Raw genomic sequence first — 21,238 nt, forward strand, 5'->3', positions numbered from 1 at the left:
GCACACGTGACAGTGCGTTGCGCTGTTAAACTTTTCCCACTCGTCTCGCGTGAAATCTGCCATGGGTATATTAGTGGACAATATAGTTTTTACGTCGTGAGCTAAACGTCTTAGCTTTTCGGCGAACCACGCGATGCAATCCTTATCGCGACGAAACCGATACATAGATAACGACTCGTCGTACGAGCAACGCACGTAGTACCCTATGCTAAACACGCGATGATGTTGATATGTGTACCTGGACGTTTCCGGATCCGCTTCCATCTTCTCCAGGGTAAACTCTAGGTCGGCGTATACGACAAACGGAACTCGTTCCTTCCTGTTGTGATTTTTAAAGGCCAACCACTTGTCGTTATCGCTCGGTAACTTGATCGCAGTCATTCATCTCCTGACAGTCGACGGTGTGGGCAGCCAATTTCTCGTTGGAGCTGAAGTAGTGCAAACATCTGCAAAAAAAAATAAACGCAAATATTATAAATTGTTTATACACAAAATATTCTATATATTATTAAAAGAACACTATAGGTACTTACCGATCGCAAAAGTATTTCCTGTGCTCTTTTTTACTGATTTGCGAGCTCACGAGGCGGGATAAGTTCTTGATCCACGCAAAATGTCCCACGTTGTCGTTATGCACGTACAGCAGATTTACGTGTCTGTTCATCTTTTGGTCAGTAACCCGTATTGGTAGGATTGCAAGTTCCTTGTTTTTTTTCTCGATGCTGTACACGTTGATGGAAATGTTGTTCTGATTTTCAAATTTTTTAATTTGATCCAACGTCATTGGAAACTTAATGTCCGTAAGATCTAGCACCGACGTGTAATGTGGATACGACGATTTCCGATCTGCGTGTTTCTCAACTGGATACAGAGCAGCCACCACTGACCATGCGAAACATGCATTGTCTATTGATCGCACATTTATCACCGTCTTCTTCTTTTTAATTTCTTGCGGTATTTCCACAAAACACCCCGCGTGCAATGGATTGTATTTGTTCACATTTACCATTAAATTGAGTATACGCGACAACGCCCATCCGCTATCACGTTCCTGGAATTCCTCCAGCTTTGCTAAGTTAGGCTCGATGACGTGTTGCTTGTACCACTCGTGCAGATCGGACTCACGAGTTCATAGTTTCTCGTTGCGATACTTTTATTTGCGCGTTTGTCACCCGCAACAAATTCACCATTAAACACTGTGTTAATTTTTACATTGTCATGTCGTTGCATGACGTCCCGCACACGATCGAGTACAATTTCTCTCGCATTTTTGAGAAATTAACGAGGGTCGATGTGTTTGGAATTTATCACCGCACCAGTCAATATACGGCTTTCAAAAGCCGGATCTATCTCGCGCCATCTGAGTCCTGTCTCACTCGCACTGTATCCCGCACCCACATGTACGAAACGTTGACGTACCAAGTCTTTCAAACCTTCGAGTCTTGCGATACAAGCGACCAATGACTGTTTGAGACCGATCGATGACTGATTGATTGATAATCGTGGCCGTTTAATTCGGCTTTGTTCTTCCAACGATTCGATAAACTCGTCACATCGTTGCTCCCACGCGGCAAAGTCTTCCCTCGAATTTAACAGGGTGGATTGCTCCAACAACTCCTGCTCCATGTTATTGCACGATCCTCTTGCTAACGCCATTTGTTGCACTCACGATTTCCAGTTTTCGACTATTGAGCGTATCCCCTAGATTCGTCATTTTATATTCTACTAATGATGCATCGTTTGCTTATCATATCTAATTTCATCTCAGCAGCCGTACATTGGCGCTATTTGCAAAATTTGCAGTTTTGCACGTGTTCGATGAAATCATTGCGAGACACGTACGTTCACGAAAACGCGCCATTGACTTTTAGTGATTTGATCTGTATCAATGCAGCAGCCGTACATCGGCGCTATTTGCAGTTTTGCATGTGTTCGATGAAATCATCGCGAGACATGTCGCGACATGTTCTTCAAAACAATAACGCTCCATTGACTTATGCGAAATTGCAAAATTTGCAGTTTTGCACGTGTTCGTTAAAATCATCGCGAGACACGTCGCGACATGTTCTTGAAAACAATAACGCTCCATTGACATGCGAAATTGCAAAATTTGCAGTTTTGCACGTGTTCGATGAAATCATCGCGAGACACGTATGCTCTTGAAAAGAAATCATATTTGATGCCCGATGAGGTGATCTCATCACGAATGTTCTTGACAAAGATATCACATTTAACGTATATGTGGATTGTGGTGGCGGTCACCATGCAGCAGCCGTACATTGGCGCTATTTTTGCAAGATTTGCAGTTTTGGGTATGTATAAATGGTCTACGAGGATTCTAGAGCGCAGTCGAGAGTTCGATACGGTTCGAGTACGTCGCAAACAGCCTCCAGATACGATGAACATTCACGGTGCGAACTACTACGTTCCAATTCAGGACGAAACGTGTGAGAAACAGCACAATGAGTAAGTACCGATAATTTTCATATATACTTGTGCAAAAAAAACTTTTATAAACATATAATTGTATTTTTTCAGTTTTGATAAACCCCGCTACACGCCACGTATTTTGGGAAGGAGATTTGCCTTGACATCAACAGCGTATAAATTTTTGGATGTTGGAATCAACGCGGGACCTATGTCCTCTGTGGATATACTTATTGGCGATAACCGAGGCAATCGGATAATTCTGCTACATGCAACGTGGGTGACATTCATCGAAAAACGTGCAGATATACAGCGACTCGTGCAGTCATCGGCACCATCATCGCTAACGTTTCGAGATCTGGAGCTTGTTAAAATACGTGACGCAGATATTGTAAAATTGACGTCGTGCGGCACCAGCTTGTACATGAAACCGTCAACTGTACTCTTTCTGTTCGAACTAGAACATTGCGTCGAGAATGTGTATTTTCAACTATGTCCAAATGTTCACGGCGTAAGTGAAAAATTCAAACAGTTTGTAACAATTTTACGTCAAAATTGTATCACTGATAAATGTAACGCAGTTACAATCTTGCGTGACGTTTATGATAAAAATTCGATTATTGATTGCGAATTATTAGCCTACGCTTTGGATAGTATTGTGTATAATGCGCTACATGATAAATAAATGCATATAATATGATTAAAAAGTTTTTCCTTTTCATTTACCGTTCTTTTTTGTTAAGTTGTCTTTATTTAATAATTTTTGCATAATTTTTGAACGAGAACGCGCGAGAGAAAGAGACCGCGCGAACGAGAAGACTCGCGCAAACGGGGAGGGACGGGGACGCAAGACACCGCGCGAACGAGAAAACTCGCGCAAACGGGGGGGGACGGGGACGCAAGACACCGCGCGAACGAGAAGACGCGCGCGACCTGGGGACGGGGGGGGAGGACATCTACGAGGGGGAGATAACGCGAGCGTGCCGTGTGACGTCACGCGGACTCCGCGGCGCGGCGAAACGTGATCGCGGACCCCCTCGCCCCGTGGCACCCGAAAACGCGAACGCTCCGCAGCGCGGCAAAAACGCTGACTCCCTCGCCCCGCGGCGCCGGAAAACGCGGTCACCTCGCGGCGCTGGAAAACGCGATTCCCCCCTCCCCCGCGACACCGGAAAACGCGGACCCCCTCCTCCGCGACGCCGGAAAACGTGGTTTCCCCCTTCCCCTCCCCGCGGCGCCCGAAAAAACGCGGTTCCCCCCTTCCCCTTTTCCCGCGGCGCCCGAAACGCGCGGTCCCCCCTTCCCCTCCCTGCGGCGCCCGAAACGCGCGGTTTCCCCCCTTCCCCTCCCCGCGGCGCCCGAAACGCGCGGTTCCTTCCTCCCCCGCGGCCCCCCACCCCCGAGTCCCCCCCGCGGTCTTTCCCCGCGGTCCCCCCCGCGGTTTCCCCCCGCCCCTCACCCCCCTTCATTGCCCCATGGGTTAGAACCGGCCTAGCTTACCTACTCTCGAGCCTGGTCCAGTTTCGATGCACCGGTGAGAGCATCGTCCATGTAGAAGTCTTCAAGAAAAACCCTGCAAGCCAGGGGAAAACGCCTTCGCTCGTCCTCAGACAACTGCAGCAACGATCGAACGACGAGAAATGAAGCCGGCACAGTACCATAAGTTGCCGTGTTCAAAATGTATATTTTGATCGGATCCTCTGTATTTCTACGCCATAAAATCATTTGATATTTGCCGTCCTCGGGGTGTACCTTAACCTGCCTATACATTTTCTCAATGTCGGCACTCAGTACATATCGGTGGGTTCGAAATCTCGTAACGATGGAGAACATGTCCTCCTGCAGGGTCGGACCAGCGAGAAGCACATCGTTGAGCGAAACGCCAGTACTGCTCTTTGATGAAGCGTTGAAAACAACTCGCAATTTTGTTGTATGGCTGTCACGCTTGAAGACGGGGTGATGTGGAATAAAATATCCTTCTTCGGCCACATCGGAGACAGGGATCTCAGTCATGTGATCAAGCCTCTCATACTCGTCAAGGAAATCCGTATACTCCTCACGCAATTGAGGATCTCGTGCCAATCTCCTTTCCAGTGAATACAGCCTTTTCTTTGCTGTTTGATAAGAGTCGCCCAGTTCGCATTTTCTACTGTTAAACGGAAGCCTAACTATATAACGGCCACTCTCATCCCTCGAGTGCGTCTGAGAAAAGTGTTGTTCGCACGCCCTCTCATCATCGGACAAACGCCTAACGCTCGAGACCTCCTCAATTTCCCAGAATTTAGCGACCTGGGCATCCAGCGAGTCTACCACTAAATTACATGCTATTCGATTTGACGCAGGCCCCCTATCGTGTATAGCTCCCGACAGTATCCAACCAAGACGCGTTTTTTGTAATATCAGCGCATTGCCTAATTTGATCTGACCCACGCATAACAATTGGTAAAATAGTTCCGCTCCCATAAGAGCGTCAATCTTTGAATGAGTGCAGAATTCGGGATCTGCCAAGGTGATATTTCGGGGAAGATTTAAATCGCAACGGTTAATCGTCTGTGCAGAAAGTGTCTCTGTAATTCGAGGGACCACCAAAAATAACAACTTCGCAGCAAAACGTCCATCCCTTGACTGAAGGGTCGTTGCAATAGAATGCTTAATATGCGTTAAGCTTTGATTAAAACCCGACACCGGAATATTAACTTCTCTCTTAGTGAGATTCAGAATACCGCTTAATTTCTCAGTAACAAAGTTAGACTGAGACCCGTTATCCAACAAGACTCTACATTTGACAGGCTCTCCGCAGTCATTGAGCATACGCACGGATGCCGTGGCCAAAAGAACTCTCGAAGCGACGACCGCTTGGAGACTTGCGATTGGATTGGCGTTTGCCGCATTAGAGCTACCAGATCCTCGATCAAATGAATCACCTTCAGAGTGAAGAAGGGTATGATGCTTACGTTTACACTTTCTACACGTAGCGTATTTACATTCGTCAACCAAATGATTTGGTCTTAAACAATTGTAGCAGAGCCCCATGGATTTCACCTTGGCAAATCTCGCGTTGCGAGTCATCCTACGAAACTGTTCGCATTGAAATATGTTATGGTTCTGTTTGCAAATACACTCGGATTTAGCGTAAACGGTCACAAGGGTCGGCCTCGCCGTTTGCTTCGTATTACCTCGCATATTGCTCGATCGCAATTGATTTCTCGCCGCGTTATTCGACTGACTCGAATGAACCGAGATTTCCTGACTTACGTTTTCCAAAACATGACAGCGATTTTTTAAAAACTTCCAAAAATCATCAATAGACGGCATATCGGTTCCGTCAAGAGAACGCTCCCATTCTTGATGAAAATTTCGATCGAGTTTTGATGTTAATAAATGAAAAAGCAATGCGTCCCACGATTCGGTCGGTTGACCAAGAGCATGAAGTGCTCGCGTGTGTCTTAAAGCGGCATCGACCAACGATCTCAATTGTGTTGAAGATTCCTTAGATATTACCGAAAGATCAAACAACGCGCGAATATGGCTCTGTATTATTATTCTTCTATTATCGTACCGTTCCACTACGAGAGCTCATGCTACTTCGTAATTTTGTGATGAGGTTTCTAGAGATTGAATTACCTGAGCGGCTTCGTTTATCAACGATGATTTTAAATATTATAGTTTCTGAACAGGAGAAAGGTTCTCGTTATCATGTACGATCGATTTGAAATTATCATAAAAGCCCATCCATGCCTCGTAATTACCACTAAAAGTAGGCAAGTTAATTGTAGGGAGTTTTATATTCGCTTTCACGTTTTGTACAGAAAGCTGGTTTTGAATTATTACATTATCGTTAGTCGCGGTGGGCCTGACAGACGCAAGTCGACGCTGGGCACGCGCCCCAGTTCAAAATATGCTTTCTCAAAATACGTTCTTTCGTTGTCATCTAATTGTGTGCCCGTAACGGTATCATTTAAATCAATACTAGTCTGTACCTCATTAAAGCTATCCCACGTAGTTTTAAATTTTTCTAAACGCTCAATCAATTGCTGTTCATCCGGACGCTCAGACCATTTTTCTAAATAACTCCTGAATCGAGTCAGTTGCCCCTTTATTGCCGCACGTCTCTGTACAAGCGCACGCATCTCGTCGGCCATCGTGTCAGTAATTAAAATTGACAAATATGAAAAAAAAAACGAACTTTCGGTTAACACGCAAATACAAGATACGCTTTGAATGATATAAATACGCAAATATAAATACAGTTGAATTTTGTCGATATGATTTCGACGTTGTCTTCTGTGTTCGTTGTCCTGTTATAGTAGTGTCTCTCTCTCGCTCTCGTGAGCCGCAAGCCTTGTCCTCTACGGTACGCCTCGTGTATGCCTCGTGATCAAGTTTGTGTGTCGTTGTCTCTCTCTCTCTCTCTCTCTCTCTCTCTCTCTCTCTTTTTTTCTCTCCCCCCCTCCCTTTCTCCCTCTCCCTCTCCCTCTCTCTCTCTCTCTCTCTCGTATATTTCAGCGGTCGACTCGTCCCAGCAGATATGATTAAAAACGAGCGCTGCCGAATTGAAAATTTTCAATTAGATGATATCTTAATTTTTGTGTGATCTCACCCTTGAGCAAGCCTGGATAGATATCATTCGAATCGCCATGGATTTTCCGGAAGTATCCGGCTCGAAGGACCAGAAATGTTGGGACGGATGCGTTCGGTCTTATGCGCGCACGACGGTCGTCCGTGTAGTGGCAAAGTTTTTACGCTCTGGACCACTTATTTTTTTTTATATACTTTAATGATAGGTAGAAGTAGCCAATACGTTCTGATTATATTAACACCGCTCTATAGTTTATTTCGATTATCACGAGGAATATATGTGCGGCGCGTGCGGCCATGTTACAATGACGATACTGTCTGTGTCGAATTCTGTATAAAGACTACTACAAAATGTGACCTGTGTGCGACCATGGTACAACGACGACTGCTCCGAACGTCTGTCGGGTTCGCTCCGATTCGAGTCGGGAAGATAGCATAGAAAAGAGGGGGGGGGAACGATGGCGCATGGCCGTACAATATCACGCAAAATCCCGACACTGTCTCTCGTAGATAGTTTTCTCGAGATAACTACTCTGGATCCCCAAATGACACATCCCTTGTAAGTGGATAGTTTGTCTCGTTTGATCCGATAACTTTTGTATTGCTGGTTGCTTTTAGCTGGCTATCCATGTTCTATCCATTTTTTTATTTTCTAAAAGTCCTTGTCCTGATTTGTCTCGCTTGCGAGTGATTCTGGTATGATCGGGTGGATATTATCATTTTTGATCATTAGGATTTCTTGATAGGTTTCTTGTTCTTTTTCAAGTTTTTCCGTTATTGGTTTGACAGAAAGTCTGCATTTCCATGTTTTTTTCCTGGGCGATAGATTAGCTCGTAGTCGTATGCACTTAGCACTACGGCGTATCTACTTACAATTAGTTTTGGTGATATAATTTCTGGTGTTGGGCGATGTGGGTCGAAGATTCCGCACAAGAGTTTGTGGTCCGTGATTAGGTTGAATCTTCTTCCTGCTAGGTAGTAGTGGAAGTACTTTACGACTTCCACTAAACCTAGGGCTTCTCTATTTAATTGAGAGTAGTTTCTCTGCGTTTTGTTCAACGTTTTTGACCAAAATTCTACAGGATGTTCAGTTTCAACTTCCAGGACGTTTGATAATATTGCTCCTAGGTCAATTGGCGAGGCGTCGGTGAACATTACTATAAGTCTTGCCTGGTCGAAGTGGCACAATATTGGTGCGGAAGCTAACTGTTTTTTTAGCTGTTCATACGCGTCTGCGTGTTTTTGGTCCCACTTCCAAGGGGTGCTCTTGTCTAGTAGCCGGTAAAGTGGTTCTGCTATTATCGCTCTATTTTCTAGGAAGCGGCTGTAAAAATTTAGACCCTAAGAATATTTAAAGCTCGTCGACCGATGTCGGTGCCGGCATTTCCAGTATGGCTTTTACTTTTTTTCTTAGCGGTTTTATTCCTTCTGCAGAAATCTGGTACCCGAGAAATTCCATACTTTTCACACCGAAAATACATTTTTCTTTGTTAATTTGTAGGTTTGCTTCTTGAAGGCGTTTGAGCACTTGGTGAAGCCGTTCGTCGTGCTCTTCAACTATTCTTCCATGGATTTTTATGTTATCTAAGTACACTAGAATTCCTAGTATTCCTTGAAGTCGTGATACCATGAACTTTTGGAAAATGCGCGGTGCTGGACTAAGTCCATCAAGCATTACATTTGTATAGAGACCGTTTGGAGTGCTGATTGTTAGCTTCTTAACTGTTTCCGGATCGACTTGGATTTGTTTGTAGGCGTTTTTGCTTCCTCATAGAGGAAGCTTTGTTTTCGTTTAAAGAAAAAATTTTTTTGTTTTTCTGAATGTGTTCAGAATGTTCTAAAACGTCGAAAAATTGCAATTTAAAAAAAAAATCATGCGTGTGGTTGCCACGCGCGTTAGAAGTGAAACTTCTGAAGGCAAGGTTTTGCCATAACTTTTCTGAAATTAATGCAAAAACAATGTAACGGAAATAGTCACTCCAAGCCGCCCGCAACTCGAAAATATAGTGTTACACGCAGTTCTCACTATATCCGTCTCGCCAGTGCCGCGCCGTACGCCTGATTGAATTTTCGTGACGCGTTTTTGAGTCGCAAAATCGAATTTACTTACCGATCCAAAAGGAGTTTCACTTTGTACGCCTGTTGGTCGAATTTTCGTGACACTATTGCGGCACGTTTTTTCGTGTCGCACAATCGAACTTACTACCGTACTAAAGAAGTTTCATTTCGTACGCCTATTGGTCAAATTTTCGTTACACTTTTTGTGTCGCACAATCGAACTTACTACCGTACCAAAAAAGTTTCATTTCGTACGCCTATTGGTCGAATTTTCGTTACACTTTTCGTGTCGCACAATCGAACTGACTACCGTACTAAAGAAGTTTAATTTCGTACGCCTATTGGTCGAATTTTCGTTACACTTTCTGTGTCGCACAATCGAACTTACTACCATACCAAAGAAGTTTCATTTCGTACGCCTATTGGTCGAATTTTCGTTACACTTTTCGTGTCGCACAATCGAACTTACTACCGTACCAAAGAAGTTTAATTTCATACGCCTATTGGTCAAATTTTCGTTACACTTTTCGTGTCGCACAATCAAACTTACTACCGTACCAAAGAAGTTTCACTTCCGTTACACTTTTTCGTGTCGCGAATCGAACTCACTACCGTGCCTAAAGAAGTTTCACTTCAAAAATGTCTGTACGTATGTATGTGCGTATGTGTGTATGTGTGTATGTGTTTGTGTGTGTTTATGTGCCAAATTTACCGAAATTTCTATAACTTCAGAACTAATCAACCAAATCTTAACGAATTATATATGAAATAGGGGTAGAAAAAACTAAAGAATATAATAGTTAATAATCAAAGGGTTCTTTTTAAAAAAAATTTTGAATTTTTGCTCTGTTGTCTGTTAATGCTCTAAGATCCGTAATTTTTTAGATATCGGAGTGCATTTTTTTAATCGATAGAGATATCATGTAAGGAAGGTTGGGATTGAATTTGGCAATGATCGGTAAAGCGGTTCTTTTTTAATAAAATTTTGAATTTTTATAAAAATGTTTGTTTATGCTTTAACTTCCGCGGAAATATCGATCTATTTCTAATTTTATTATATTTTTCAGTCTTTTCTACTCCTATTTCATATATAATTTTTTAAAATTTAGTTGGTTAGACCCAGCTTTATACGCGATCAAAGGTCCATAATTTTAATCGCATACAAAGCTAAGTCTAATCAACCGAATTTAAAAAAATTATATATGAAATAGGGGTAGAAAAGACTAAAAAATATAATAAAATTAGAAATAGATCGATATCTCCAAATTTGCGGAGGTTAAAGCTTTCTCTATGAGAAAGCCAAGAGCAAATTTCTAATTTGCACAATTTTTTAGCTTCATTGTCTGATAATTTTTTTTAAGTTTATTAGAGAGCAGCGGTGTTTTTATATTTATTTGTAATGGACAGTCATTAGGACACTTGTTTGTTTTTAATTATTGACGTTGCTTAAAGAGTTAGTAGTAAGCAGCTAACTAACACAAACAGATCTTTTTTTTTTTAGTTTATAAACGTTAAACTAACCACGGTTTCTTCAACCTATAGCTTAAGGGGATTCTATAGTGGCAGTCGTTAGTTAAATGCATTAAATTTTTAATTGGTTTTACGGAATTTCAAAATTCTTTTACAGAATTGAAGTACGTACAAAAATGTAGGTCTGTTTGGTCGACTTTACATCAAAAACAAAAAAAAAATTGAAAATTTGAGCACATACAGTTGTCACTGACAATATTTGGTTATACAAAAATACTACAGGTTATATATTCAAAATAAGATACGGTCAGACCTAGGGAAAACATTTCAGAACAATATCGTGCAATTAAAACTAAGATTGAAAGCTTAGAAAAAAAGATCACTTCTCTTAACTTTTTATATGTGCAAATACACATGCGGAATGACAAGAAGAGCAGTATGGCGTGTAGCGAGAGATGGCGCAGCAATCAAACAAGAACAGATGCCTCTCGTTAGACAAGGGCAGATATAGGCCGTTATTAAGTCTATTTGGGAGAATGTTGTTCCTCCATTAAGTGACGTCATTGCTTCCGCTATTGTGGGGATCAAGTATTTTGAGTCCTTGACTTCTTGATTTATGGTGACCTTGTAGTCCCCCACAATCCTGATTTTTCCGTCGCTTTTCGAAACAAAGTGTACAGGCGTGGCCCAGTCGGGTTGGTCTACCGGAGTCAGCATCCCATTGTCTATCATTTCTCGGATAGCTTCGCTTACTTGTTCTGTGAGTCCATAAGGGATTCTTCTAGCCTTGAAGAATTTAGGCTTTGCTCCTTTAATTCAATGTTGACTGAATGTCCAGAGTGTCCTGGTAGGTCACCTTTTGTTAGGTTTGGAAATTTCTCTACTTTTTTGGCGTATTTGGACTTGCATTCCTGGCCTGAGTGAATGCCTGTGACTCTGATGTTGAAGTGGTCAAACCAATTTTCGCCGAAAAGGTTTGGACCTTTGTTTTCAGAGGTGACAATAACCGCCAGTCTCTTCGAAATGCCCTTGTACTTGACCTCCACTAGGGCAATTCCTTTTGTTGCGATGGGTCTCTTCCCCCAGGCTTTGAGGTTCGGTCGACGTTTTTCCCACACTGGTTTTCCGTGTGGTCATAACTTTTCAAATGTGTACGCATTTATTAGGGATTATTCGGCCCCGTTGTCTACTTCCATATCGATTGCCGTAGAGTTTATCAGCACCTTAATAGAGTAGTTCTTCTTTGTCGCTTTAATTGTTGTCTTCTTAATAGAATACACCTAGAAATCCTCACTGGAGTTGCTTTCTTGTTTCACTTTATTCGCTTAAGACGCCTTCTTTTTTCCACCACTCTTTTTTTGTGATGCAGGCGCTCTCAGTGTGTCCTGTCTTCGAACAGAATTTGCAGTTAGCATTTTTAAAGTAACAATTATCAGGCGTATGGTTTGTCTTACCGCATCGGAAGCATGTCTTTTTACCCCTTTCGCTGGAATTTTCCTGCTTCTTATTTCCCTTGGATTGAATTTTTGCTTCCTCACAGAAGAAACTTTGTTTTCGTAAATTTGTATATGAACCTTTAATTGTGTATGAAGTTGGCTCTAATCAACCAAATTTAAAAGAATTATATATAAAATAGAGGTAGAAAAAACCAAAGAAAAAATTGTTTTTGAGTTTTTAATGTCAATATGTTCAAAGTGTTCTAAAACGTCGAAATATCGCATTAAAAAAAATGTCCGTATGCATGTGTGTATGTGCCTAATTTCTACAACTCCAGAACTAATCAACCAAATCTTAACAAATTATATATAAAATAAAGGTAAAAAAGACTGAAAAATATAATAGAATTAATATGTATGTATGTATGTATTTATTTATTTCTTATCCCCGCAGGGTTTGAAAGGCGTTTTTCAAGGAACAATCCCAAACCTTTACAAATTAGCCCATTCCTCACTTATCCGCATACATAAAAAATTCATATCACACATTTAACACAAACTTATCCTAAACACGTGGCGTTTTTCAGGTACCTAACCCTTTACAAACCATACCCTTTTCTAACCATACTCTTTTCCGACTTGACCAATACGGCCCTTTACATTCTTTTTCTTCCCTCCCCTCCACGCCTTCTACCCTGCTCACATCTACCATTTCTCTGTCTCCTCGCTCCGTCTTCGCTCTCTGGCGTCATCCTCTTCTTCCTCTCGTGACAGACCCTCTTCTTCGCTTTCCTTGCACGACAGGTTCTCTGCACCTTCGCAAGGTTCCCTTCTTCTCAGCCGCCTCTCCTATTGCCTCCCTCGCTTTCAATCCAGCTCCTCTCCGCATCCTGCCATCTCTTTGTCCTGCTCCCATTCTGCACACAAAACTTTGTCAAACCTCTCTTTACAACCCATAATCTTAACCCCCTCCTTACTTTCTTTCCTTAGAGAAGACCCCTCTTATTCTACCCAAACAGATCCCAAAACAGCCGGACCATCTTTCTCCAGCGCTACCCCTTTCGTCTTTTACCACCGCCTCGACGTCCCGCCGTAGTGCCGCCCCGCTCGGCATCTGTCCCCGGCGCCGTCTCGGTTCTCCTCCACTGACCCCGCCAAAGCTGCCCCCCTGTCCTTCGCCTCATCCTATTTCATCACTTTCCCTTCCCCTTCCTCGTTTGCCTGCCGCTGCTTTCTCTTCACCCTCCTGCCTTCTTCTCCGCTGCGCCACCACGTCCTTCTCTCCTCCATGGACAGGTCCTCTTCTACCCCTATCCCCTCCTCTACCTAACTACCCCATACTTTCCTAACCGCTTCGCTCTCTCCTTCTCATCCTCTAAATCCACTAAAGACACCCCCTCTTTTTATTTTTTTACCCAAGACAGACCACCTCCCCCTCCTCCTTTCTTCTCAGCTGTTCTCCGTTTGCACCGTTTCCTCCTCTGCCCTCCTTCCCTCTTCCTTGCTCTCTCCGTGCCACACCGTGTTCCGTCGCTGCTTCCTCCCCCTCTCTCCTCTCTAGCCGACTCTCTACTTCCGCCTTCCGTCCGCCTTCCGTCTGCTCTTCCGTCTGCTCTTCCGTCTTCTTTTACCTTCCTCATCTCCTCCATACCACGTGCGGGCCTGAATGCGCGTGTGTGTTGTGTTTATCCTGCCTCTTTCTCTTTGTACCCTCTCTACCCTTCCTCTAACCCCCGTGCATGTGCGTGCCCGTCCTCCAGCCTCCGCGCGAGCCTGAGTGTGCGTGTGTGTTTCCCCCCTCCCTCTCTCTTTCTTTCTGCCTCCACTAACCTTCCTCTATCCCTCGTGCAAGTGTGTGTGTATACGTGCCTCCTACCTCTCTCCTTCTTCCCTCTTACTTACTTTTGCTTTACTCTCTGCCTTTGCCTACTCCTTCACTCCCTTTCTTCCACTCTAAACTTCGCTTTTCTTTAATACTTCCTTTTCGCCTTCCTTGTTTCCGTACGCTTTCACCTCGCCTCACCGTCTCTACGTGCCTCTCTGCGCTTTCCCATCCCTCGATCGACTCCTTCTATCGACCTATCGATCTCCGTTACTCGTCTCTCCTCAATGCTGTGCCGACGATAGTTGCGTGTCCGCCCATCGACTCTCGCGCCATCTCCTCCTCGTCGGTATCTCCTCTCTCCTTCTTACCGACTCGTTCTGCGCGCCAGCTCCGCCCGACGGTCCCGCTGCCCCGCAGTAGTGCCAACCTACTCTTTTGGAGCAGCTGACACCCCGCGCCGGTCCGGACCGCCCGGACTGTCGTGCCTTCCTGTCGCCGTATCAACCATCGCGCCATCACTCCAACCAACCGTCTCGCTCCATGTCATTGCTCCCCTTCCACCACCTCACACCTCCCCCGTCTTCGCCTTCTTTTTCTCCTGTTCCTCGATCTAACCTCCGAACGTGTTCTTACTTTCTTCGCCCAGAACTCCTCAGCCACGTCATCCACCACTTTTCCTCCACTTTCCCGACTCCATCCGATTCCCCTCCACCTGCTACACCACACTGCTTCGTCTTCCCCGACTTCAGCTCCTCACAAAACTCTTTCTTTTCTCCTCTCACACCTCAAGCAAACCGCATGCGCCATCTCCCCCCGAGAGAGTCCATAATAGAATTAATAAAAATTGTTAATAATAAAGGGGTTATCGATTTCTGTTAAAAAAAAAAAACAGCCAAGTTTACTGAAATTTCTATAACTCAAGAACTGATTAACTAAATTTTAAAGAATTATATATAAGATAAGGGTAGAAAAAATTGAAGAATATAATAGAATTAATAAAAATTGCTAATAATTTAGGGGTTATCGATTTCTGTTTAAAAAAATCTACGTGATTGCTCTAATTTCCTTAAATTTTGAGATATCAAGCTTAATTTTTTTTTTAATAGATAGAGTATCATTAAAGGTAAGTTGGTGTTAAATTTAGCAAGGATCGCTAAAGAGATTACCGATTTCTGGCTATTTTTAGAAATGTTCGTGGTTGTTCTAATTTCCGTAAATTTTGAGATATCGAGCTTAATGTATTTTTTTTTATGAATAGAGTATCATTAAAGATAGGTTGGTGTGGAATTTGGCAATGATCGGTGAAGGGGTTACCAATTTTTGCCTAAAAAGTGTACAAGTTATACATGTAATCTTATATACAAGGTATCATTAAAGAAAGATTGTTTTAAATTTGACAAAGATTGGTGAAAGGGTTACTGCTTTCTGCTTAAAAAATGTATAGGGTAGACCGAAGCGAATCGGATTACTATGGGTGCATTCGGGGAGCACGCTATTAGCACAATTATCGTCCAAAACTGTTCGAGGAGACGCTTTGTGGCGCTGTGATATACGATGATGACGTCACTGTAAAAGCAGCGTGACGTCATCACTCGCGCTATTTTCGCTATTATTTTTAAGGTGAGGCACGAAATACTATTAGCGCTTAAGGGTCGACAGGAGTAACACTACCGACCTCTGTCATAAGTGAAATGAGATTCGTTAATTAATTTGGCTAAAATTTGGGAAAAGCCGTTCCTAAGCAACTTTGCAGGCTAGCTGCTTGTGGGTGTCTCGTTAATCCATTCATGCGCGTCACTAATTAGATGACGAGGCATTTGGCTATTTGCATCACGTCCTTTTGGCGCGTCTTACCGCTTCGGGGCAGTGCGGTTCCTGATAACAACGGGTCCCGGCTTGAGCGACCCTGCAGGTTGACTATTGGATCGCTCATCTGCTCAACGGGTTACCCAATAACAAGGATACGAGATCCAGCATAACTTTCGTTCTTCATTATCACCTATCTTATAGTAACTGGCCTATCTAGCACTCTTGGCAAGTCCTCCCGCAGGAGGGAAACCCATCTGACTGATCTGCCGCGGGATTCCTGCGTACGGGCTGGAAAAATTATTTAAGCAGAGTCCCCTACTTGGGGAAACGGAACTTGGCCGGCTTGGTGTGTTGCCGTTACCGCGGGGAGCCACGTGGAGGCGTCCGCCCGTGTGCCGGGGCGGTTCGGTCACACGGCTCTGCCGCCGCTCAGTGCCCATCTGAGCGACTCGCATCACTGATGCCCACGGCAAAAGTGCCGGCATAGATTAAAATCGGGAGTGTAGAGTGTTCCCGAATAAATAAATAAATAAATAAAATATTGGGTGGATCAGGTCCCAGACCGTCGTTTATGTATAAAATTACATCAGTGAACTAGTGCCAAGAGTTTTTAATCTGCAGCATCGCTGCTGTTGAGGCGTACAGGCGCGTTATAATCCATAAACATATGGAAGATTTCCACTGAGCTCCTGAGTGCTTGGAGTGTTAGCGTTCTCAACGAGCCTCTGTCTTTAATTTCCAATTTACGAAGACAGGTAACAGTGTCTTTGGGCATTGCTCCTCTTGTCCCGATAACTATCGGGAGGATCATACAGTCTTTCGCCCCTAATGGGTTTTAAGCGGGTCTATGAGGGACGCATATTTGACGAGCTTGTCCCTCTTGCCTCTCTCTAAGAGATCGCCATCCTCATGGCAGATTGTTACATCAGCCACAAAGACCCTTTCCCGATGCTGTATGATCAGGTCTGGTTGGAGATTCCTCAGATGAGGGTCCTGTAGTCGAGCTTCTTTCGTTATCGTCATTCCACGTTGCCCCAAAACGTGGCGCTCTATGAAGTCTCGAATATCATTGTGACGTTTAATACGACCAGACTTGGTGTACACGCACTGCCCCAGTATATGACCCAGTGTCTCGGGTTGAGCCTTGCACTTACGGCACATGACACCGCTGTTCTTAGTGGCTCTGTTCAGCGACACCTTGTTTGCCGCGACATTGGTTCTTAGCTTGAGAGCCGTAATATACCTGGATGGTTTCAACAAGTTAGGCCGGTACAGCCATTCATTACCCACCTTATCATCTTTATAGGCTGGCACACCTTTGCCTTGGGACGGTAATTCCGCCCATTTGTGCCATTCATTCGCTTTGGCCTTATTTTTAAAGCCGTCGATCTGTTTGATCGACTCTAAGGGCCAGCCCAGTTTGGCCACGTGCGCCAAGCGCTTTAATTTGTTCTCTAACCCCGACGCCACTACTAAGGCTTGGATCGCCGGATCGCTATTATTCAGAAAGCGAAAACCAGCTTTTAACATTGCGGACGTTACGACAATACCAAGCTTGGGAAAACCAATGCCGCCATCGCGCTTAGACGCGTATAGCAGACCATCTGCCGTAGACATTGGAAGGTGCAGATAGTCTTTCACCGCCGTCCTTAGTGTTTGGTCCAGTTCATTTAATTCTGTGGCACTTACTGTGCCCGCAGTGAAGGCATACAAGAAGTGCGGCAAAACATACCGCGCCAAAAGTTCAACTTTCTGATGTGGCTTCAGGGGTAACTTTTTAATTCTTGGGAGCGTGTCCCCTAGCCGCGCAATTGCGTGCTTAGTAACTACTCCTTCTCACGGAGTAACCTGAATGCCTAGGTATTGCAGTGACTGAGCAGGGCCGCAATAGGCGATCATCTCGCCATTGCTGCGTATTTCTGGATCCACCATATACCAATTAGTCTTGGTGGTAACAATACCAAAAGCAACGCACTTCCCAATTGATAGTGCCATTCCCCATCGTGAAAGAAAGCCGACGAGCTCATCCATAAGCCGATTCGCCGCTTCTCTAGTGTTTGCAATGAGTATTATATCGTCGGCAAAGGCCAGGCACGACATACTCAGGCCGTCCTTGATTTGGAAGCCTTTTATTCTTTTAAGTCTGTCTATAATCAAATCCATGCAGACGTTGAAAATAAGCGGAGACAGAGGGTCTCCTTGCTTGACTCCTCTTCTCAATTCAATGTTGAACGTTTCGTCGCGACATTTTATGGTGGTTTTGGCTCCTTTATACGAATCCATTATCAATGCCACCACCTCCTCCGGCAGCCCTTTTCCGAGTAAGGCGTACCTGATAACAGGGTGCGGGAGGCTATCAAACGCCTTGGCTATGTCCACCTGAGTGGCTACAATTCTTTTATCTTTCTTTGCTAGTGCGAGAACTTCGTTCAGCAAGTTGATGTTATTATAACATCCCATCTCCGGCACAAAGCCTTTTTGCCGTGCATTCAGGTGAACCACTTTCCTTAGACGCTGATCCATGATACCCCAATACGATCTGCTTAATATTGAGGAGATAGTAATCGGCCTGTAATTGGCCGCTACTGAGGGGTCCTTCCCCTCTTTAAGCAATAGTGTTGTTCTATTGCTGCGCTACGCGCTCGGTTGTTTCAATGCCAGCATGATTACATTAAAAATTGCGTGCAGGATATAGCTTCCCTCGTTTCTCATCAGATCTCCCTTGCGGAGTCCGTCAGGCCCGGCTGCCACCCTCAGCCGTGTAGCCTTGAAACGCTTCAAAATCTCCTCCTTGGAGATAGGATGCAGAATCTCTACTGGATTATACGGCACCGTGGCTTCTCGCTCTTCCCGGCCAATATCACATCGACCCGGGCTTCCCCATAGCTTTTCGTAGAGCTTCTTGACGCTCTCAACTGTTGGACTTACTGAAACGCCTGTATCCGCGGTCTGGACATCCATACCCTCTCTTACCATTTTAGCGAGGATAGCGGGATTGTTCCTATACAACTCTTGTGTACGAGCATAAGCTCGGGCTTTGCATTCACTTCTTCCCAAAAATCCTTTCCTCCGACTCCGATGTCTTCGGGAATTACCGCCTGTTTTCCCCGACTCCGGAGCACGGAACAAACTGATCGCCAGCTCATAGGCTGCGTCTACCTCCTCTTGCGTTATTGCCTGACCTTCACTTTTTGCCGTCAAGAGCTGGATAATGTGTTGTTGTAACTCCAGCGATTCCTTGGGCTCACTACTCTTGAGCTCCATAAGCATCGCCTCAATGCAGGCTTGCCTCCAGTGTGCAGTTAACGTTGATTCGTCAAAGCTATATATATCGCACGGTATCTCCTCCTCATCTAAGAAGACATCCTCGGTCTCCTCCGGATCTACAAAAACATTATCGACCTCTAGCGGTGCACCATCCGCTTGTCGGTCCTCCTCGCTGAGGGGTTCTTGACTCTCGAGGCGCTGCTCTTTCTACCTCTTATAGCACGCCTCACTCCTCTTGTCCCTTATTTGTTTCAGGGTTTTCTCCGGCATAAGCAAGGCCATAGCCTTTGCTATATTCGTCTCATCCTTGAGCTCTACCTCGAGCTCGAACATTCTGCTCACATCTTCGGCAGAGAAAACTCTACCTCTCCTTGGCTTCATCACCTTCGGAGCAGCTTGCTCCGATCTCACTCGGTTTCTTGCCACTGGGTGTACCAGCCTCTGCTGTGACAGGCCTCGTTGTGTGGTAAAGTTCCTGTCACAGTCCGGGCAGACGAACCGGCCCTGCTCTACGGTTCGCTGCCCATCATTTGCCCTGGCTGCTGGGCATTTTGGAAGGTGGCATGCTGCCGCCTGATACGACGTGTATGACTTGCCACATCGTTCGCATTTGTACCTGATGCTCAGGTGAGGGTGCACTTCCTTTATATGCCGGGCCTCATCCTTGACAGTGAGAGCCATATACTCGCCCGCTCCAGTTGCGGCGCAATTTTCGCATTCCCTTTGACTGAAGGGGAGCGACAATTCACAGACCTGTATTTCTTGCCTTGGTTGTCTTCGAATAGCCCTTTGGCCGTGCTCCAGGGGAATGGGGCCATGTTCCCCGTCGTCCGAGGCATCGTCTTGGTTTTTGCCAGCGATTATTAGTAAGCCGACAGGGGTTGCTAACCCACAGCCAGCTGTGTTGCCCTGACGGAAATGAAACCCGCTGGCACCAGTATCCCGGCCGAGAGCCCAGGGTATGCTCCCGTTATTGCCCTGACGGGAATGAAACCCGCTGGCACCAGTCGAGACCGGCCGAGAGCCCAGGGCATGCTCCCGCTGTTGCCCTGACGGGAATGAACCCGCTGGCGCCGGTCGAGACCGGCCGAGAGCCCAGGGCGTGCTCCCGAGTCGCCTGAACCCCGTTAGCTCCCCGGCAAGCCGAGTACCCAGCGGACACCATCGTGGAGGTGGGGCAGACTTGAGGTGCAGACGACAGGCTGCGCCCCTTGTGAACGAGCAACCATGACTCTCACCTAGAAAACGCTCAGAGCGAAAAGCCCCCGGGACGGCCCAGTGTCCACGGGGGCGGCGTATTGCTTTGTCTTTAAAGCAAAAAGCCCCCGGGACCTATGGTCACCAGGGGCTCAAACCTCTCCCAAAATCTCAAATCTGCTCAAAGCAAAAAGCCCCCGGGATCGGCCACTAGGACCATGCATCACGGATCTTAACCTCTCCAAAATCTCAAAACCTGTTTAAAGCAAAAAGCCCCCGGGATCGGCCACTAGGGTCGATCAACCAGGGGCCAATGCCAGTACCATGCACCACATAGCTCCAAGAGCCAACAAAAAAGAGAGTAAGGAAAAATACCAAGAGGAGAAAAACGCCTTAAGAGAGTCATTGTTACTCCCGCCGTTTACCCGCGCTTGCTTGAATTTTTTCACGTTGACATTCAGAGCACTGGGCAGAAATCACATTGCGTCAACACCCGCGAGGGCCATCGCAATGCTTTGTTTTAATTAGACAGTCGGATTCCCCTAGTCCGTGCCAGTTCTGAGCTGAGCGTTGAATGGCGGCCGAAGAGGACGACCACGACGGCTCGCGCCGCCACGGAAGCCTCGCAGCAAGGAAGATCCGCGGGAGGCCAAGGCACGGGACCGAGCTCGGATCCCCGGGACCGGCGCGAGAACGCCGATCGGTTCACCTCGCCCAGGCCCGGCACGTCAGCCAAACCCGCTTCTCGACCAAGCCCGACACGCCCCGCTCCTCAGAGCCAATCGTTATTCCGAAGTTACGGATCCAATTTGCCGACTTCCCTTACCTACATTAGTCTATCGACTAGAGGCTCTTTACCTTGGAGACCTGCTGCGGATATGGGTACGAACCGGCGCGACACCTCCACGTGGCCCTCTCCTGGATTGCAGGCTAGCTGCAAAGCTGCTTAGGAACGGCTTTTCCCAAATTTTAGCCAAATTAATTAACGAATCTCATTTCACTTATGCTCGTTTTAATCAGTAAGATCAGCCGCAAGCTGGTACAGAGCCGGATTTTCCATTTTGGTTCTTAAAAAATTTATAATAAATAATATACGGACTCGCAGCTAAGCAACCCGATAGAGGTCGGTAGTGTTACTCCTGTCGACCCTTAAAAGGATCCTGCAGTGACT

General features: G+C 45.5%; 1 protein-coding gene across 1 annotated transcript; it reads right to left on the reverse strand.

Annotated features, from left to right (window-relative positions):
• Positions 1-3,927: 3,927 nt before the first annotated feature.
• On the reverse strand, positions 3,928-5,496 carry LOC112468532. Its single transcript, XM_025037751.1, has one exon. The coding sequence runs from the start codon at positions 5,494-5,496 to the stop codon at positions 3,928-3,930; it is 1,569 nt and encodes a 522-aa protein (XP_024893519.1).
• Between the last annotated feature and the right edge of the window lie 15,742 nt (positions 5,497-21,238).

Source organism: Temnothorax curvispinosus, unplaced genomic scaffold (assembly GCF_003070985.1).
Source record: "Temnothorax curvispinosus isolate PA1 unplaced genomic scaffold, ASM307098v1 QBEX01018571.1, whole genome shotgun sequence".
Classification (NCBI taxonomy): Eukaryota; Metazoa; Arthropoda; class Insecta; order Hymenoptera; family Formicidae; genus Temnothorax; species Temnothorax curvispinosus.

Excerpts from the sequence above, each read along its gene's own strand:
- LOC112468532 (XM_025037751.1), bottom strand. The coding sequence starts at position 5,496 with ATGACTCGCAACGCGAGATTTGCCAAGGTGAAATCCATGGGGCTCTGC.